At 43.3% G+C, this 19,795-nt stretch overlaps 1 protein-coding gene across 1 annotated transcript in view; it reads left to right on the top strand.

Moving 5' to 3' along the window:
- The window catches only part of SLC45A2 (solute carrier family 45 member 2), a 227,067-nt gene that overhangs the window by 123,243 nt on the left and 84,029 nt on the right, over positions 1-19,795 (top strand). The window contains exon 6 of the mRNA XM_085630828.1: positions 16,572-16,774. Coding sequence (XP_085486954.1) covers positions 16,572-16,774 — 203 coding nt within the window. The remainder of the gene's footprint in view (positions 1-16,571; positions 16,775-19,795) is intronic.

Genomic DNA, 19,795 nt, shown 5'->3' with positions numbered 1-19,795 from the left:
CAGCAATCATAAAGTAGCACATGAATTTTAAATAATCACTGATATTAAGGTATTTCAAAACTTACTGTCCGAGGTGATATCATTCTATGTGGATCACGTAATACTTGGTATTTAGATATGTTATTTATTTGTTTATCATTGTTTGCCTACCAACCTAGCTGTTTCACAAGCTAAAACTGCAGCACTGAATAATGCTACATAATTAACTAAATGCATGTCTGGGGGATGCATCAGTTACTAACACATGAGAGCAATGATATCCTGCCCGTGAGTATTCCTCAAATCAATGTTCTGTCAACACTCATTTTTATAGACCTCAATCTTAGTTACAGAAATGACTGTCACATATTATCCTTGGGGAATTGCCAATAAGTTTGTTTGGTGGTGGAGTATCCCTAGATGTATTGCTGGTATGGGGAGTTCAGATCCCGTCACCTATGTCATGATGAAACTAAGCCTTCACTTCACCAAGCTATATATACATGAACATGGACATAACTCATTGTTTCATTATTCAAAACCTGCGACCCGAAAACCTCTTAACTAATTGGTGTAGACGATTGCAGCTAGGAGAATGTCATATAACAATAAGTCAAAATATTTTCTTCATCACCACACCACACCAGATCTATAAATGTCTCACCTAAGAGCAAAGTTCTGATTAGAAAAAAGGTTTCCCTGTTTGGATTCCAGGGTCTGCAACTTGCCCTACTTTTAAGTGCCACAAACCGCGCTCTAAGTGTAGAGACCTTTTTCATATGCTGGGTTCATTTTGTAATCGACGAGGGAGGAACTATCTGGGAAGCATCAGTTGAGAGATCAAAAAATGGGGGTTGTGTGGATGATGGATTCTGTAGTTACATTCTGAGTTATTTTGTTTTAGCCAGGGGTATATAATGGAGTCAAGTTTGTTTTCAACTGTTATTTATGTTAAAAAGAAACCGTCATGTGGGGTCCGGATGGTGTGGCCACCAACGCTGCTAACTCCTGTACGCTTCCCTTTGCCGCAGCATGCGTTCTACTGTGTGTATCATATGCTCCTCTTGTTTGCTAGCGGCCGGCCTGAAGGTTGTAGGCCCATCTTTGTATATTCTTTGAACTCTGTAATAAACGGTTTCAAAAAAAAAAAAAACCAAAAAAAAAAGTTTGTTTTCAACGGGTGTAGTGTTGTGTGCAGATTTAGATTCCGTATATAGGTTTCCATATTTATGCCCTTATATAGGTATAATTCACATTGCCCTTATTTGGACATAGAAATCCGGCCCTTATTTAGACATTGTCCGTACAAACCAAATGCAGGCATGGCCACCTACATCCGTCCATCCACGTCACAATGACTTCTTGGAAAACCAGACCTTTAAGCCTTTAGGAATTTCCCTCCGCTTGAATATTGATTTCTCCAAGAACTCATTAAGTCTGCATGAACATCTATTCCTTAGGGGTTCATTCATGACGTTCCTCTGCCCGACCTTTACGTCAATACTGGCATTCCTAGACACCTTCAAGGTATAAATATACTAGCACTTGCCCTGGCAAATTGCGGTTCCCGGAGGATTCGATCCAACCCAGACTACGCGGTTCACCACGGCAAGTTCGGAAGGAGATTGAGTTCCAGCCTGATGCACTGACGCTGCCATCCTATTCGCAGAGAATCCAGCTCTAGTGCTCTCTGACTTGCCTTTCTGGACTATCGAGTCCAGAAAAGAGATTCCAACCTCTCTCATTCTAAGGTATGGAGCTGACTAGAACTTAGAGAAACTTTTGGCAACTCTTGGCTAAACTAAAATATAGCTAGCTATACTTTAGAATTGACACCTACTTCAAACCTCATACTGCACTTAGGTTTGATACACTGGGGTAGAACAATTTAGAAGCATCAGATGAGTAACACATTTTAGCGTATGTTATTTATGTATGTATTTTGATTAATATATGTCATAGCTACAAACCATGCTATTGCAATATTATTTTATCTTACTGCTAACCTCGTACATATTTTACTTCGCAGTCTGTGTTACGATTGTAGCAATTCATATCTCTTGCATGTGAAATAGGACTGTTCAATAAACCCTTTTATTGAAACGCCCGTCTCTCTTTTTCTGTGCAAATCTGTAGAAACGAAGCATGCACGATTGACTGAGTGAAACTGTTATCTATTGTTTCTACGATTCTGAGACTGTTCCGATTCTAAAAGGAAACAAAGTTGTCATGTTGTGCGGTTGTCAGAGACTAATCCCTTCTTGTATATTCGAGAAGTTTCTAGTGACCTCTGAGTTAGCTGCCACACACAAGTAATTAAGTTTAATATTCTCGATAGAGACATACTGACCTTAGTCCTATGTCAAATCTATAGTGTATGTTATTGCAATGCGCAGAGCCTATCAGGGATATATGAACTACACTACAGTAGGATGCACTTATGTAAGATTATGGGAACTCCATGACTTGGTTGGGGGGGGCGGTGGCAGACCAAGATAAATACTGGGTTTCCCACTGTCCACGGCAGTAAACAAAGTTACTATAACTAAATTTATCCAGGGCTGTATAGGCCATCTTCTCTGATGTCAAAGACTTACCAAGAACCTACAGCCCCCTGCTCTGCTCCTCCCCCCGCCACCTGCTCCATCTCCGTCACGGGGCCACTGAGAAGCACTTTGGCGCCCTCCGGCCTGTCAGTCAAAAGCCGCATCCGAGCACAGGTGGCTAATAGGGTGTTTGACAGCAGAGAAGGAAACTGAACGCACACCTCCACATCTGGATCACTGTTTGACAAAACACTTGACATGGAAAAGACATACATTGATAGGACTTCGTGCTCGCCTATTGTTAACGAGAAGGAGTCCGTGTTATTGCAAGTCACAAGACATCCCATGTAATCCCCAGTAGACCACAGCAGCCCACCTGGGCTCTAAGTGGGTGTGAAGTGCCTCTCGCATGAAGGGAATTTATCTCGCCGCAAAGTGCTTTTTACCAGACCTTAAAAAGTTGACTTTGTTTCCATGGCAGTGGCACGCCGAACTTTGTGAGTTTCCTGCCTTCCTTCCTGTGCTGAAAATCAGTAACTTCTGTTTTTTTAAATGCTGCTTTTTCAGAGTCTGAGAAACCGCCCCCAATGAACGCTGGCAAACAGTCCTACGCGCCTTTGTCCTTTGGGGAGGCATTGTTTATAGCTAAAACAAGAAAAAAAACAAGCAGCGCAGCGACCGCGCTGATTAGAAACAGATGGTGCCGCTGCTTGCTCCGGCAAGCTGTAGGCCGTGGGCAGATACATTTACTGTGAAAGGTGGGATATGCACCCACCTTTGGCCAATTGCGGGCTTTCAATTTTTGAAAGCCACATGCAATGGCCCATCACTTCAGCTTTTCAGCAAACTCCACACGCAGGAGTTTGCTGAAAAGCTGAAGTGATTCCAAGAGGTCGATTTCCTAGAGAAGCGCATGCGTGCTGCGCTAGGCTCGACCTAAAAAGCAGCAAAGTTGCTCTTGATTGAACAAGAGATTCAGAAATTAGAAGCTAAGCCTCCCTCTGAGACCCAGGGGGATGTTCAATATTACCTGGTGCTCAAACGGAAAAAATACAAAGCTGTAGCGGATGCGGCAGCCAGGGCGGTATATAGGGCAGCACAATGTCGTTTGTATGAAGTTGGTGATAAAGCTAGTAAACACCTGGTATGGTTAGACAGGAGAGAGATGTCATTGCTTTGGGTGTTTGAGATAGTGAATGCTGTGGGATAGCAAGTAAGTGACGGGCAATGGATTGCAGATGAGTTTGCGCAGTATTACACTGCACTTCAAACCCTATCCTCTGATGTCTCTTTAGATGCTAAATGGCATCTACTCCACGGGATTAATATGCCCAGTCTGGCGACTGACTAAAGAGATTGCCTGGAGCAAGACCTCACAAATGGTGAGATTTCTCAAGCCATCCGTGCATTAAATGCATGCAAGGTGATGGGCCCTGATGGCCTTCCCATCGAATTGTATAAGCTCACCGCATCTAAGGACACCCTCTACCTCAAAAAAATGTTTCAGGAAAGTCATGAGAGTGGGACATTATCAGCCGATCAGCAATTGGCCAAAATAGTTGTAATTCCCAAACCAGGTAAACCACCTGAGCTGTACTCTTCTTACAGTCCAATCTCTCTGCTTAACGCAGAAATCAAGATTTTGGCTAAATTACTAGCCACTTGACTGTCCCCGATTATTAACACATTGATACACCCTGATCGATCTGGTTTTATGCCGAATAGACACACTGCACTAAACCGGAGGCTTCTATATGGGGTATTGGGCCGTGCATCCACAATTCAGGGAGACACAATGATAGTCTCTTTAGATGCCCGAATGGCATTCAGTACTATTGAGTGGCCTTTCATGTTCGCAGTCTTGGAAAAACAGGGAATTCGTCCACACTTTTGCTCCCGATTCGTCTGCTCTATAAGGATCCCTTGGCACAGATAACAGTGAATGGAGGGATGTCAGCAGCTTACAGTTGTTTAGGAGCACGATACTGGGTTGCCCCCTCTCCAAACTGATATTCACCCTGGTGATAGAGCCACTGGCGGTCTGGAGATGGGGAGACCCTTTAATTAAAGTGCTTATATGAATGGAAGACTTGGAGGACAGGATCTCCCTCTATGCAGACGACATCCTACTTTATGTGGAGAGCCCATACATCACACTTCATAGAATACTGCATATTTTTTTACTTTATCGTAGATACTCTGGCTATGCGATAAATTGGGACAAGTCTTTAATTTATATACTTAGTGGGACAGATGTGCAGCTTCCCCGATGATGTGAGGCCAGGGTAGTCACAGAGGGATTTCGATACTTGGGGCTGTTTATAACTAGAGGCCCACAGGCCTTTGAGGAGCACAATCTGGAACCCCACGCTTCAGAGACTGAGAAGTGATGTCCAACGGTGGAAGGCCTTACCCCTGTCCATGTTAGGGAAAGCGGCTTGTTCAAGATGATAGCGCTGCCACATTTCCTCTACATCTTGCAAAATACCCCATTTCTGGTTCCCCCTACCTATTACAGAGCAATAGTCTCTCACTCGAATGCTCCTTTGGGATGGTGGAGCCCCTAGGATATCATTTGCGAAGTAGTCTCAGAGCTGGTATGATGGGGATATATCGCTCCCTACTCTTAAACAGTATTATTGGCCAGCCCAACTACAGAATGGATCATCGGAACATGCAGCCAGGGGGATACCTTAGAGTGCTTTATGGAGGAGGGCGCAGAACTTCTTGTCCCAGCCCGACAGCAACTATGGTAAGACTTTGGCACTCCGTAACTGCTATGCTAGGTTGGCATGGTAGACCCAGGCAACCCCAATGTGGGACTCAGCCCAGCTGGGCTTACTGGCCAAATACCAAAGTTTCAAGAAATGGGACTTAATAGGTTTTTCACAAGTCAAAGGCCTGTGGGCAGAGGGAACACTGAAATCCTTTGAAGACTTTAGCAGGTAATACCAATCGGCTCCTACAGAGTCTTACTGATATCATCGAATTAGACATGCCCTGGGGGGAGTGATACCAAAGGGAGTAGAGTTGCCTGGAGGCTGTGCCGCTAGAGGACAGGTTGCTAGATGGATTCATGCATGCACCAGCTATCTCCTTGACCTACTGTACAATTATTAACCACTCACCAGACCCTGTGTTACACCTCAGAGATAGGTGGCGGGAAGACTTGGGGCAACTTGACAATAAGTGACAGAAGATGCTGGCATCCACCAGGGAGGTAGCTATACGCTCTGGATTTTGGTTGGTGCAATTGAAAGTTCTACATCAAATTTACTACTCCTGCACAACCATGGCTAAGATGAGGAGGGCTTAGTCGCCGGGGTGCCTGAGAGGGTGTGGGCTGGAAGGTACTTTTTTTCCATCTACTATGGGAATGCCCAGTGCTCCAGCCTTATTGGGAGGCGGTGGCAATAAGTATGAGGCACACATGCTGGGGTGTCATGGAGATTTCGCCAAAGTGGTGCTTGTTAAACATTTGGGAATCAACCGATCTCTCAGCAGCTGATAAAATATTGGTCACCCTTGGATTCACTGTAGCCAAACGAAATATAGCAAGAATTAAAACAATCCCAAAGCAAGAGTAGTTCTGGCTATATGTGGCCGCACAGATGCTAATCCTATTAAGTGGTAATAATAGGCACTCACCCTAATGATCAAACTACTCTGAAAAACCACGAAAACAAATAAGCAAAATAAACACAAAAGAGTACCGCAATTGTCCAACAATTTTACTATAGAAGTTTTTCTCTTCGTTTTCTTCTGGTGTACACTTGTTCAATGTTGTCAATATATTTTTCTTCAAGGAAGCCATAGTGTGAAGTTTCAACAAAAAAAATCTTTTTATTCTTCAAAACATCAATGACGCAGCCGGGTTTCGCACTGTGGGCATATACACAATAAAACCCCCTCTTTTTTCTTTATAGTGGGAACTGTGCAACTTACCTAGGATCCTATTTGTGGGAGGGAATTTTTATGTTTCACCCTCTTCCAATAGTTCATCTTTGAATCTCAGTCAAACTCAACAATTGAAACAAATGGAAAAAATCTTTACCGATTTCTGTGTTGAGCTAGGAGTTGAAGATCTCTGGTGGAGGCTACATTTGACTGGGAGAGTTTACTCCTGTTTCTCTAAACCATTTAGATCCGCCTCTAGAAAAAACCTATACCTATTTCCTCTTACTGTCCGCAAAGTGTTGCAGCAGTATTATGTAGCAGTCTTTTCAGATTATTCTATGGTCATTTTAAAATTCTTTGTTTCGTGCCCCAAAATATCAAAGGATCTGATTTATTGATAAAATTATGCTTAAACAAGACACAAATATTCAGGCATTGAGATCAGTTTCAATATCATTTTCAACACAACGATAATACTGCTGATGTGGGAACAGTCTGGGAAGCGTTGAAAGCCACAATTGGGGGAAATTTGATTTCACAATCAACGTATCAGAAGAAGAAAAAGAGAGAGGAGCAGCATAATATACAATTGGCTGCAAGTAACGCATATATACGAATGCTTTAAGTGAACAATCGGAAAAAGCATATCAAACTTGGGGCAAGATGGAGGCTTTAAAAAACAATTGGGGGGGGGGGAGCAGGTTCATAATAATCATACTTTTTACTTGTCTGGACTACGTAGAAGCTGAGAAGATGGAACTGTTTTTTTTTTTTCTTGAATAGCGAAGGAGAAAGAATAATCTGAACATGATCCCTGGGTTAAGAAATCCTAAAACTGGTAACCTGACTAATGAACTTTCGGGGATCCAAAACATTTTTGTAGACTATTATTCCTCATTGTATAAGAGGGTGAATTTGAGCAAGGAGTCTCTCACAGTAGATAGATTTTTGCAAGAAGTTCAACTTCCAATGTTAGATGCTGGAGTTGCATGTCGTTTGGTGAGGCCTATCACCTGTGCTGAAAGAAGAGACGTAATATGCCAACTGCCATGGTCTAAATCCCAAAGGGAAGATGGTTTGGTGCTGAATCCTATAAATGCTTTTCCACTTTATTATTATCCCTTTAGCAAAGTTGTTTAATTCAATTCCTTTAGGTGAATTGATTCCGCCTTCTTTTAAAAAGGGAGTGTTAATTTTTTTTTTTTTTAAAGGGAAACATGAAACCATTACATCCTCATATAGGCCAATAACAATCCTTAACAATGATTATAAAATATTCACTGAAATACTAGCCAACCGTACCAATGCTATTATTATATTAGAATTCATCCCGATCAGAACGGTTTTGTTAGTGGATGCAATTTTAATGCTAATACACATTACCTATTGGAGTATGTAGATCTTATTTCTGCAGATAATAATTTTGTGGCTATTGTCTTTCTTGATGCCTAAAAGGCGTTCAACCTCGTGAGTTAGAAATTCTTATGTTTGATTCTTGAAATTGTAAGTCTCAATCACTACTCACGAGGTCCATTGCTCAGCTGTATAAAGGTGCACCGGTACAAGTGAAAGTTAATAATCAGTGTGCAGGTACTGTATTTTCTATTAGAGGTTTTGGTAAGGGTGTCCCCTACCTCTATTCTTTTAGCTTTATTTATTGAACCTCTAGCTCAATATGTTAGTTCCCTTGGGGGAATTCACCCACCCTTCGAAGATTGGGGAAAGATGAAATGATATGCAGATGATGTCTCCCTTTTTTTGCTTACAGACTATAGAAATATTGGAGTAGCTCTGCAAGCATTAAGAATGTGTATTGAATTGAGTGGAAGGGGCGGGGCTACTTAATCAATGAGGGCAAAACAGAGTTTGTTTTATTTAGTATCACTCCAGATACTTTACCGCCAAAACTTAGACCTAATTGCAATCAGAATCCCAAATGGCACTTAGCGATTTACTTTTCTGATCACGCAGTGGATCCTTATTGCATTATACGTAAATCTCAGTCTCTTTTTGCAGGTTGAAAATCACTTCCTCTTTCAGTTATTGACAGGGTTGTTATGATTAAAATGTCTATCCTGCCCCCCCTTTTTTTTGTTTTTATTTCCAAATGTAGCTCGTAAGTTTGATGCCATTTTAGCATCTTAGAAGAAGTTTTATTGGTCTATGCATGAATGTTTGTTTTTTAAGTGTTATCCAGCGGGCGTGGCCATCCTCTACGACTCTCCGTTTGATCCAATTTAAAATCTAGCACAGAGTCTACTATACATGCATACTGCTTCATAGGCTGGCAGGGCTGCAGATCCCGATTCTCTTAGGGGATGCAGTCGGGATTGGAAGTTTTATCACGCGCTCTGGAGCAGCCCTTGACTCCAAAGCTTCTGGGAAGTGGTATGGGGTACCTTGGAAGAAGCAAAAGGTATATCATTGGAGCTCCAGCCTGGGATTAAACTACTGGTGATATAGGGACAGACCGACCACACATGTTATTGCAAGCTCCTAGTGAACATATAGTGTATGGTGGCGGAAAGAGTCTTAGCTAGGAAATGGGACTAAGGAATCCTTCCCCTACACCAGGACCAGGTTTCCGGCATGGAACACTGTTGGGTAGTGGAAAGGGAAGCCTATCGTGGCAGTGGATGTGACAAAAAAATGTGAGAGAGTTTGGGGCGGTTGGCTCTCTGGCATTGATTGGTGTGCCTAATTGCATAGGAATGCAGTGCATTTTTCTTTCTTTCTGATGAGCAACGCAAGAGGTAGACTTTGACGGGTGCCCTGGGTTGGGACTGGTGATGTTTTGGGTACTTGTGGAAGATACTTCAATGTGATGCAATGGATCTGTTTTTGACTTTTTGTTTCCTATGGCGTGTACCTTGGTGGGGACGGGGGCTAGTTCACATTATGTTATTGATGTTTGTTTATCTTGCATATAGACTAATATTTTCAACAACAGAAAATTGTTAACTATAATATTTGTACTTTGAAGGGTACGCTTTTGGCTTTTTTAATCCAGCCATATGACCTTTGGCAGGAAATTAGTCCTGTGCAGTATATGATTTTGTTTAGATGTGTAAGTCTGTACCCGATGGCCCCCAGCGCCTGGTAATCCCTAGGGGTGATAAGTTGTGCTTTACAAATATTGTATTGTAATTGCATTTATATAGCGCTTACTACCCCTGATGAGGCATTAAAGTGCTTTTTGGCGGGTAGCACACTCTTCCGGAACCCAAACTGGATTAGTAGTGAATTAATCTAGGGAAATATGAAGTTAATTATAACGATGGACATGTTAGTCTGTTATTTGGGTTGAAAGGACAGTGGAGGGATGGAAGAGAGAAGGGTTTGGATTTATATAGCACTTGCTACCCCTGATGAGGTAAATATGAAATTATTGTTATAATTAGGATTATATCCCAAGCTTTTAGAAATGTTTAAAAGAAAGTAATGCTGTTACTAAAAGCTACTATCAAGATGCAAAAATGACTGACATCCTTGTTACTATATATTAGTCCCCATTTTTAAGCGAAATCTCTCCGCAAACCAGTGCTGACTTTTAGTTATGTTGCTATGACTGTTAAGAACATCTAAACGAATGACGGAGACGCCCATGCATTTGACAAAATGGAGCATATTGGACTGTCTATATTTTATACCGTTGTACTTAAATGCAAGAACTTGAATTGATATGCACCAATGGTTGCATTGTTTACATCTTCTTACCTTTCTTTCGTTAAAGACTGCATATTCCCAAGACATAAGGCATATTAAACCTAGGCAGTGTGATTATGGCCCTATGCAAGCTTAATTATTGCTCTTGTTAAGCCCTGGGCATCTTCGCTGCAAACGGGCGCAACAAGTAGCCCTAGCGCAAGTTTCATCCAGGCTTGATTATTTCAATGCTCTTTACCGCGATATTAACAAGACGGCACAAACAAAGCTGCAAATGGTGCAAAATGCTGACCCTAGACATCCCAAAATATCAGTCTGTCACTAGAGGAATATTCGAACTTCAATGGTTGCTGGTGAAAAAGAGCATTATGTTTAAAGCACTGTGCATTGTTAATAAATCCTTGTATAATGCAAGTGTTTGAGGAATTAAAATCCTGTTTCTATGGTATGACCCAATCAGAAATCTCCGCTCTGCAGTCCATATCTGGTTGTCGTCCCCAGATTTCGTAAAAAAGAAGTTCGGGAGGCAGAGCCTTTTTGGTGGCGGCAGCAGTGCTCTGGAACTCTCTTCCTTGTCACCTTATTTGTCTGAAGATACAGAATCCTTTCAGGAAGGCCTTAAAACGTGGCTCTTTACCCTGTAAGAAGGCCAGAATTAAAGTGCAATTTAGAGCCAGCTGTCGAGTTGTATATCAGGACTATTATATTAGCGCCTTGGGGCATGTCCGTGCTCATATAAATCCTTATTTCATATCATCGTCTCTGCTTACCCTCTATTGCTCTAGGTATGGTCTGATCAATTAGTAACATGTGTGTCCACGATTCTTTTCTGCAATTTATGGATGTCTCATGCTTTTAAAAACCATGGTAGTGAAAGTGAGCAGTATTTTGGCAGGAAATTTGATGTAATGTCGGTGTAACTGGTAGGCTGATACTTGAATCGCTTACGCATACACTTAGAACTTAACCAAGCTGTTATATTGTTTACCGAACTGTTTTTACTGCTGAATTCACGGTTTTATTTGCACCCAACCTTTTAAATTGTAGAATTTTACCTCGTCGCGCCTTGTGCTGTTGTAACTGACCTGCGGTGCCCGTATGTAAGGCCGGGCCCGCTTCATAAGGTCAGCGCTCTAGTTTTTGGGACACGGGGATAAAAAGCATGCAGACGCCACCGCGCAGCGGGTGCGCCGCTGGCCCGCCAAAGGCAAGCCCGTCTGCACCCATCAGCGTCCGAATTGTGCCTTACGCCAGGATCCCTGTGCATATTCCCCCTCATGTGTACACAAGGGAGCAGCTGCTTGCATGTGACAAAGGTAAGGGCTGCCATGCTCCATTATTTAACAGAAAGAGGGATATTGAACGCTATCACTGCAACGGCTGTGAATTCTCATTCGCTGGCAGGTTCACAGCAGCGTAGCTTATGGAGTAACCGGAGTCTAGACCCACTAAAAGAGCCACTGATCGCTGAGATAGTGCTGCTGCAGCCACTTGTACGGCAGATCACCCACTCTATCCCGGTCGAGGGAAAAATAAATCACAGGAGATTGGGGTTAAAACACTAACTGGCTTGTTGCTGAATTCCAGATCTCTAATAAAACATAAATATGAGTTTGAGCACCTGATGCAGACCTCGAACCCTGACCTGGTTTTCCTAACAGAAACCTGGGCCACGGAAACCTCGGAGCCAGATTGGAATGAGGCGTTTCCTGCTGGCTACGAACTGATTAGCATTGATAGGGAAAGCAATAGAGGAGGCGGCATAGCAATTATCTATCGCTCTTGCTTCAAGGCCACTTATGACCCCATTCATCTATCTGGAGCAGAAGCAATGATGTTTAATATTAAAATAGGTAACACCCTGGCTTTCCCCGGTCTACTCCTCTATCGGCCACCGGGGCCTAGAGCCCCTTTTATATAAGCACTGCAAACACTCCTGGAATCCTGTTTAGACTCCCCTACACTGACGGCACTCAGTGATTTTAATTTTCACCTGGAATGTGGGAATAGTGCAGACGCGTCCACCCTGTTAGACAACATGGAAGGTTTTTGGCTGACTTGTGTTTTAACTGGACCCACTCATAAGGTCGGCCATACATCAGATGGCATTTTTACGAACAACCCTAATGTTGGTTTGGATAAAATGTTACCACTAACATGGACAGATCATAAAGCGGTTTTCTTTACACTCCTTTGTCCAGAGATGAAAGTGACCTCCCACAGTAGATTGCCGTCAGTTAAGACTCCACCCTGGCATAAAATCAACAAAGACAATCTGGAGGAAGCTCTTTATAGATACTCCCCTAGCATAGCTCTAGACAATAATAAGGCTGCTGATTTTGATAATTGGATCAGGTCAGCAGTTAACTTACTGGCCCCAGAAAAAACTAGTAAACCGCGAAGAACTACAGCTTCAGCACCGTAGTATAGTACAGAACTCAAAACCATTAAATCCAAATGTAGGCGCTTAGAACGGATCTGGAGATCGGATTACAGCGTGCAGGGTAAACTAGACCACAAGCGAGCCCGAACGGTATATAAAGAAGCAATCGTTGATGCTAAAAAGAATTATTTTACCACTAAAATAGAGGCGGCTAACAACTCATCGAGAGAACTGTTTAAAACCATTACCACTCTGTCCAAAATGCAGCGGGCTAATCAATTCTCTCCAGACCAAGCCTTCTGCAATAAGATGGCTAACTTTTTCCAGGCTAAAGTCCAAAGTGTCTATAGCAAGCTTTCAGAAAACACCTCGACTCAAATAACAGGAGGCTAACTAAGACCACAAGCCAGGATAATCCCCTATCCTGCCAGCTGTCAGGTTTCCCACCACTAACTCAGGAGATAGTAAGTAAATTGGTACAAGTTACAACATCTGACTCCCCGATGGATCCCTGTCCCCTTAGCATACTTCATATGGCCTCGGACAGGGTAAATACCTTCCTGGCCCCTCTCATAAACAACGTTTGTATGGCAGGCACTTTCCCTTCTTTGTGGAAGAAAGCCTGCATCAAACTCATACTGACGAAACCCTCACTGGACCCCACGAAAGTAAAAACTTCCGACCTATATCCTGTCTACCATTGACTGCCAAAATTCTGGAAAAATCCATCAATCAGTAGTTAATTGGATACTTAGAATCCAACGACCTCCTAGTTTCCACCCAACATGGTTTCAGATCACGTCACTCAACTGAGTCCGCGTTAGCCATGGCCACCGAGGAGATTCGCAAACAGTTGGACAGCGGGGAGAGAGCTATCCTCATTCTATTAAACCTCTCAGCAGCATTTGATACTGTGAACCATCAAGTATTAACACAGAGACTGAAGGCAGTAGGAATCAATGGGATGGCTCTAACCCTACTCACCTCGTTTCTGACCTCCAGGGAACAGAAGTTGTGCTCGGGTAACCTTACATCTGTGGCGTTTGCCCTCCCTTGTGGAGTTCCGCAAGGCTCAGCTTTATCACCGACCCTGTTTAACATTTACGTCACACCGCTGGCTAGATTGATCAAAGCACTCGGTTTCTCTGTGATTTCGTACGCCGACGACACTCCGATAGTAATATCTATATCTTCGAATGTAGAAACAGTGGCAGGAATGTTTTACAACTGTCTGAAACACATTATTGAAAGGATGCACCAGAATTTTCTTAAACTAAACACTGATAAAACAGAGGTGGTAGAGTTCGGAAAGGGTCCTTCAATCGGGAATCAGTCATGGTGGCCAGCGGAGGCTGGACAGTGCCCTGAACCTACTAGGAAGACTAGGAACCTAGGAGTCGTGTTTAACGATCAGTTGAATTTTCCAGGCCAGTGCAATCACCTGACCTCCTCGTGTTTCTTCTTCCTAAAGGTCCTATGCAAAATTCTCCCATTCATTCCCCAAGGTCTTCGCAAAACTGTGGTGGTGGCATTGATCCTTTCGAGAATCAACTACTGTAATGTGCTTCTTCTAGGAATTAACAAACGCCAATTAATAAAACTCCGATCCCTGCAAAACGCGGCAGCTAGGGTCCTATTAAACATCCCGAAATACCATCCTATTTCCAACAGTATAAGCAAGCTTCATTGGCTTCCAGTCCAAAAACGCATTGAATTTAAAGCTCTGTGTTTGGTGCACAAGGCACTATATGGAAGGGCGCATTGAATTTACAACAACTTTTTCACTGGCAAATCCTGCGCTGTGACCTCAGAACAACTAATAAAGAACTAGTCCAGGTCCCAAAAATCCGGAGAGCCTTATGGGGCAGCAAAACTATGGCCCTCGCGGCCGAGCGACATTAGGCTACAAGGAAGCAGACCCCTGTTTAGTAGAATGCGTAAAACATGTCTGTTCTCGACTAAGCGAATTTAATCAGGTTCATCCTGCAAAGTCACCAAGATGCATTACAGCTTAGTGCCAAGACGCCTCGGCATTCGTAGCGCTCTATAAATGCTTCACTCACTCATCAGTATTCAAGTCTAAAATTTGAGGTGGAAATCTCGATGAATTATTCTTTTGAAGATATTGTGTCTTTGCTAAGGACCACCACACCAGATCGCTGTTATACACTGTCACACTCTTAAAACAGCATTACATTCATGGCAGTGTGACAACAGATTTAGAATAGAAGTCATTGGGACTTCGATGGATTGACAACACAAGCACTCTCATATTTAGTGCCGGGCCAGTGGTAAAAAGTGCGGTTTTGGTGTTTCCACTACGAGAAATGTAAAGTAATGGGTTATGACCGCATTGCGTTTTGGTGGGTAATACATTAAAACAGCGTTACTTTATGGAGACAGAGTAAAGGGTTTCCACCAGCAAAAAAGCGGTGGAAGCAAAAAATGAAACCGAAAAGTAATGTTAGCGCAGACCAGCAAAAAAACTGCATGTAGTACGTCTTTAAGATGCTTCACCGCTCTCTGGATGTCTTTAACGCAGCTTGTTGCAGAAAAAAAAGTATTGAGTATGAAAAAGGGTCTCTCACCATTTCATTTGCCTCCCTGGATCGTGCATCGTAGCAGCTCGAGGATATGCGCGTTCAGTCCAATTAATGGTAACGCTTGTATTGTAGAGCCGCAGGGTACCATTCTCGCCCTGCTTGCCTTGTTCTCTAATTCCTGGAAAGCGCGCCGGGCTTTGCGCGCCGTCTCCACCTTCTAATGATCTCCCTCGGAGTGAGCCTTGTCTCCGCGCCGTTGTTGTTGAGACCAGCCCAGTTGCGAGAAAACGTTGCCTGCAAGATTAAACAATACAGGGACGAAAGCCGGGATGAAAGTGTCGCACCGGGGCTTTGTCCTCGCATCATTAAGGCCCTGCTTTTCTCTCGTCGTCTTCTTGTGAATAACCTTGAAGCGCCTTTCGGTGGTTGGCATCCTTGGATCTTCATAAAGATCCCGGCCTTGGCTGTCAGAGTTTAAAATTATGTTTAACTAGAAAGTTGGCAGCCATCACTTTAGGCTCATAGGTTCTGAGCGCTTGAATTTGCTCTCAGTGACAACCGTATGGCTGCAAGGCAGCACGGAGCGACAGAAGAGAAGCTGGGATTATCGATTGTAAATTCCGTTTGCTGGCATCATGTGGCGGGGTGACAGTCAGCCCGTGGCCTCAGAGCACGAGTCGTCGTAGGCTCCTCCCCCTTTGTCCGCACTTGGTGCTGTGACAGCAGTCTGCATTCCTCAGTCCTCACTTCTGCTAAGATGGCCACTGACAGGATGTTTGATTATATGCGGTCTCATTCTTGCTTCTGTGTGTTAGCTACACTAAGACCCAGGCACCTGAGCATCTCTGCTGCTGGCGCCACAGATCACTGGCTTTGTTTACTTGGAAAAATGTAAGAATGCGTTACCTTATCATGATCAATACTGACTACTTACGGCATACTTATCTTTGGTAGTATAGAGAATCGATTATGCTAATTATAAATATTTGAGGCCAAGAGAATATTTTATGATGCTTCAAAATGTGGTAGTCTTAGAGTAGTCACAAGAACTGCCCATAATAAAACACTGTGCAGATGATTGTGGAAAACAAATTCATTTTAAAATGTTATGCCTAGTTCACTTAGCAGAGTATACATACTAGACGCCTTTTCTAAGCTCGAACGACCACCCTTACACCTCATATGGGCTTTTGTCATAAATGTCAAGCTACTTGGTGAAGGTGGGCTATTTCACTGAATCAGGATGGCTAGATGCACCCTGCCTTTATTTGCCCAATGTTTGGAGCAGTGTTCATCTTAATGTAGAAGTTCCCGTCCACACCTATATTTTCCGAAGTCTTTGAAAGCATGGGTGTTTGACATACATAGAGACCCTGTTTCTCACTAATTCATCTTGGTGCACAAAGACCTAGGAAGACGTGCTTTTTTACAAACAATTCTTACATGTCATAATTTTTGCAAATCTGGGTTTTTTTGGGCTCACCAGTATTTACATTAAAAATTCGGCAAAGCATTTCTTCTTCAAAATGTTATAATTTTTTATTTTTGCTTCTGTAGACCTGCAGAAAATCCTCTTACCCTGCATTGGATTGAAAGGACTTTACTTCACTGGATATCTATTGTTCGGACTGGGTACAGGATTGATTGCACTGTTTCCAAACGTCTACTCCACACTGGCCCTGTGCTCCCTGTTTGGAGTGATGTCCAGCACTCTGTATACTGTGCCTTTCAACCTCATCGCAGAGTACCATAGAGAAGAGGTGAGTAGTGCTGGGCTCCTTCATGTATTGTATATTGTGGAATAAGTGCATTTCTATAGCACCTACCTGTCTTTAACAAGTCCTCTAAGCACATAAATGTACAGAAAACAGAATTTAACAAAAGAGCTGTTGCTTGAACATAAAATAAGTGATGTTTACAAGTAATTTACCACATTTACATTGCACCAACAATGCTTCAGGTTGAACAGTAGTAGCGACCGAGATCCTGGATTGCCCAGAATCATATACAACATCAAGGGATGTACAGCTTTCTAATGCACAAGGTTTTGTGCCCATACGCTTCCCACAAAAATACACAGGGATCCAAGGCTGCAGCAAGGAGAGAAGCCTACATCATCCACGGCCCTTCCGAAGTGTCTCTGAAGATCCATAGAATTTTGCCAATGTAAAATGTGCTTTTATCAGGAAATAATAAATATAATTGTAATGCTGAATAGATTAAATTGAGAAAGCATAAAGTAGCAATGAAAATCAACTTTGTAAAAAATAATCTTGGATGATATCGATCCATCGTCTCTTAAATTCCAACTACGCTCCCCTGAACGCAATATATAGTTTTTGCACATTTCATTCATGATATTACTCTCAGTTGAAATGGCTGGCATTTGTTCAATGATTTATGCTCCATATATCTTACAGTAAATGAAACAACACTCCTAAATATTAGTGTTTGCCAATATTCTTTTTTTTTTTTTTGCCCTCAAGCTCTACTACATTACTTTTCCACCCCCAGTCGTGAGCTCTGGGCTTGATCCATCGTTCTTTTGCTCACTATGCCACCCTAGTTTGTACCAAGCCATAAGCAAATCAGTCTTGACCCTGCTCCTGTGGGAACAGTCCATCCCGGACTGCCAGACCAGGTCCTCCATGGCCCAGAAACAAGCATCCCGGTACCGGTTTTGGGGTATCACCCTTCATCAGCCAGGGTAGCTTGAATCCCGTGGCACAGAGAGCAAGCGACCCACGTCTGGGTGTATCCTTGGTCACTTAGGGCAAACACTGCAAACACAACAAGGTGATGGATTTAACCCCGATCTCTTGACTTAGGGTGAATGATTTGTCCCGCATTCAGTCCATCATTTGTGTGTCTTTTACTATTTTAGAATATACATTGTATGTATAAGCGAAGCAGAGTGATGAATGCCTGTGGGTTCCATTGTGGCCTGTTGCTGTGCAAAAGTAGCGCTTTCCAAGACAGTGGAAGTGTATTGGAATGCAGGAGGAAGGAGACCTAGACAGTGAAGTGAGAGCAAAGGGGACCAGGCTCCTATAGAAATTTGATCAGGTTCTGCCACGGCCACTTGGTTGAGGTGGGGGTGGAGGGGACTGCAGTCTTGTTCAGAAAGAGAAGGTTCTTTTAGGTAAAAAACTATTTCGCTCTTTCTTTGTGGCTGTCTTTGTGGCTGTTCATAGCCAGGTGCACCTCTTTGTGCTTTTGTTGTGGATGCTTCAGGCTGAAGACTACCCTGCCGTGAGGAGCATCACACTGCACAAAGGCTGTGTCTACATAACTGCATAACGAGGTACATGAAAAGGAAGCCACCCCCAATCTGTTCTCCTGCCTGCAGATTTCTGCTTGCATCTGTATCATTTCACACCTCCACCTAGGACCCTTGACATGCAAAACCATAGTGGAAAAGGCCCGCTTGGGATCCTTGACCAACCCGCTTTTACTCCTGCATCAAGTCAAATACTATTTGCTAGCGTGTGTTCAACCTGGAGAACTGTTGCATTGTTAGGCAGAATAATGCATTGAGCAGGTCAACCGGAATCAATACGCGTTCTGAATATACATATCAGACTGCTGCATGCGCTGAGATAGGCGCAGGATCTATAGTAGAAAGAAATGTGCATTGTAAGAATTAGCTGAAATTGTAGGGCTTCGTACACAAGATATTCGGTGTTGAACTCGGAGTACACTTTTCACCATCCCTGTTCTCACTCAAATTAGGAGTGCGCAAACCTGTGGACTGTATTACCCAGGGCGGTTCATCTATTGCCCCGCCACCTTTCAGTGAGAACTCAGCAGTTGTGCTTCAAGCAAACATATCACTGCAGCGCCTGCGCGACCTCACTGCATGGTGGGACCAAGTTTGAATAAAAAATAAAAAACTGAGCACGTGATCTACATTTCATGTGCACGGGTAAAGAGAAGGAATGCGATGGGCTTCTTTCTGAGTGTCTTCCTAGCCTCGTCTGCCATGGCATCCATCCAGGGCATAGGACAGGGGTTACATTTCAGTCAGACATGTAATAAAAAATTCTTATTCGATTCTTGTGCACTGCTTCAGCCAGGGTCATTTTCAAGCAGATGTGATTCACTGAAAGCATGGACGGCGAATAGCTTCATTTGGTGAAATTTAGTGTGACAGAACATCGAGGGGAGAACACGGGTGTACAGATGGAGTTTGCACGAGGGAGCCCAAGCCAGTACACTTGGTAAAATAGGAGGATAACAGTGAAAAGACATGGGACACAAGGAGTAATCAGGCATAGTTTAATCCTGGAGGAGGTCATGCTATTGAGAGAGTGCAAGGACAGATCACACATAGGGGGTTGCAGATGTACGTATGGGGACAGAAGGGTGTTCATGAGACCGATAGCATGAAGCGCGAGCAACACACAAGCAAAATAAAATAATAGGGCTAAGAGTGCGGGATCTAATGGTAGTGGTGTTAAGGAGATCCTGTTGACGAAGCAGATGTGAGTATGGTGCGCAAAGGGAAATAGTCTAAAGACAAGAGCACATTCAGAACGGATGAGAATATGAACAAAGGGCAGGAGGAGGAGGGATAGAAACACATGGAGTAATGGACAACATGCACTAGAACTGATGCAGCCAGCAGAGAAGATGCAGACACTATAGATGCATTGGATGAAACAGAAGGAAGACGGTGAGGGCAACCTCTGGCCCATGTTGCTAGGTGATAGATGCACAAGGTAGATGCACAAGGAAGGGTTGCACGGTCACACTGATACCGTAGCGCATCAGCCCCAGTC

The sequence above is a fragment of the Triturus cristatus genome, chromosome 2_1 (genome assembly GCF_964204655.1).
Source record: "Triturus cristatus chromosome 2_1, aTriCri1.1, whole genome shotgun sequence".
NCBI classification, from domain to species: Eukaryota; Metazoa; Chordata; class Amphibia; order Caudata; family Salamandridae; genus Triturus; species Triturus cristatus.
The sequence above is the reverse complement of the archived record's forward strand: the minus strand, read 5'-3'. Positions and strand labels throughout refer to the sequence as shown.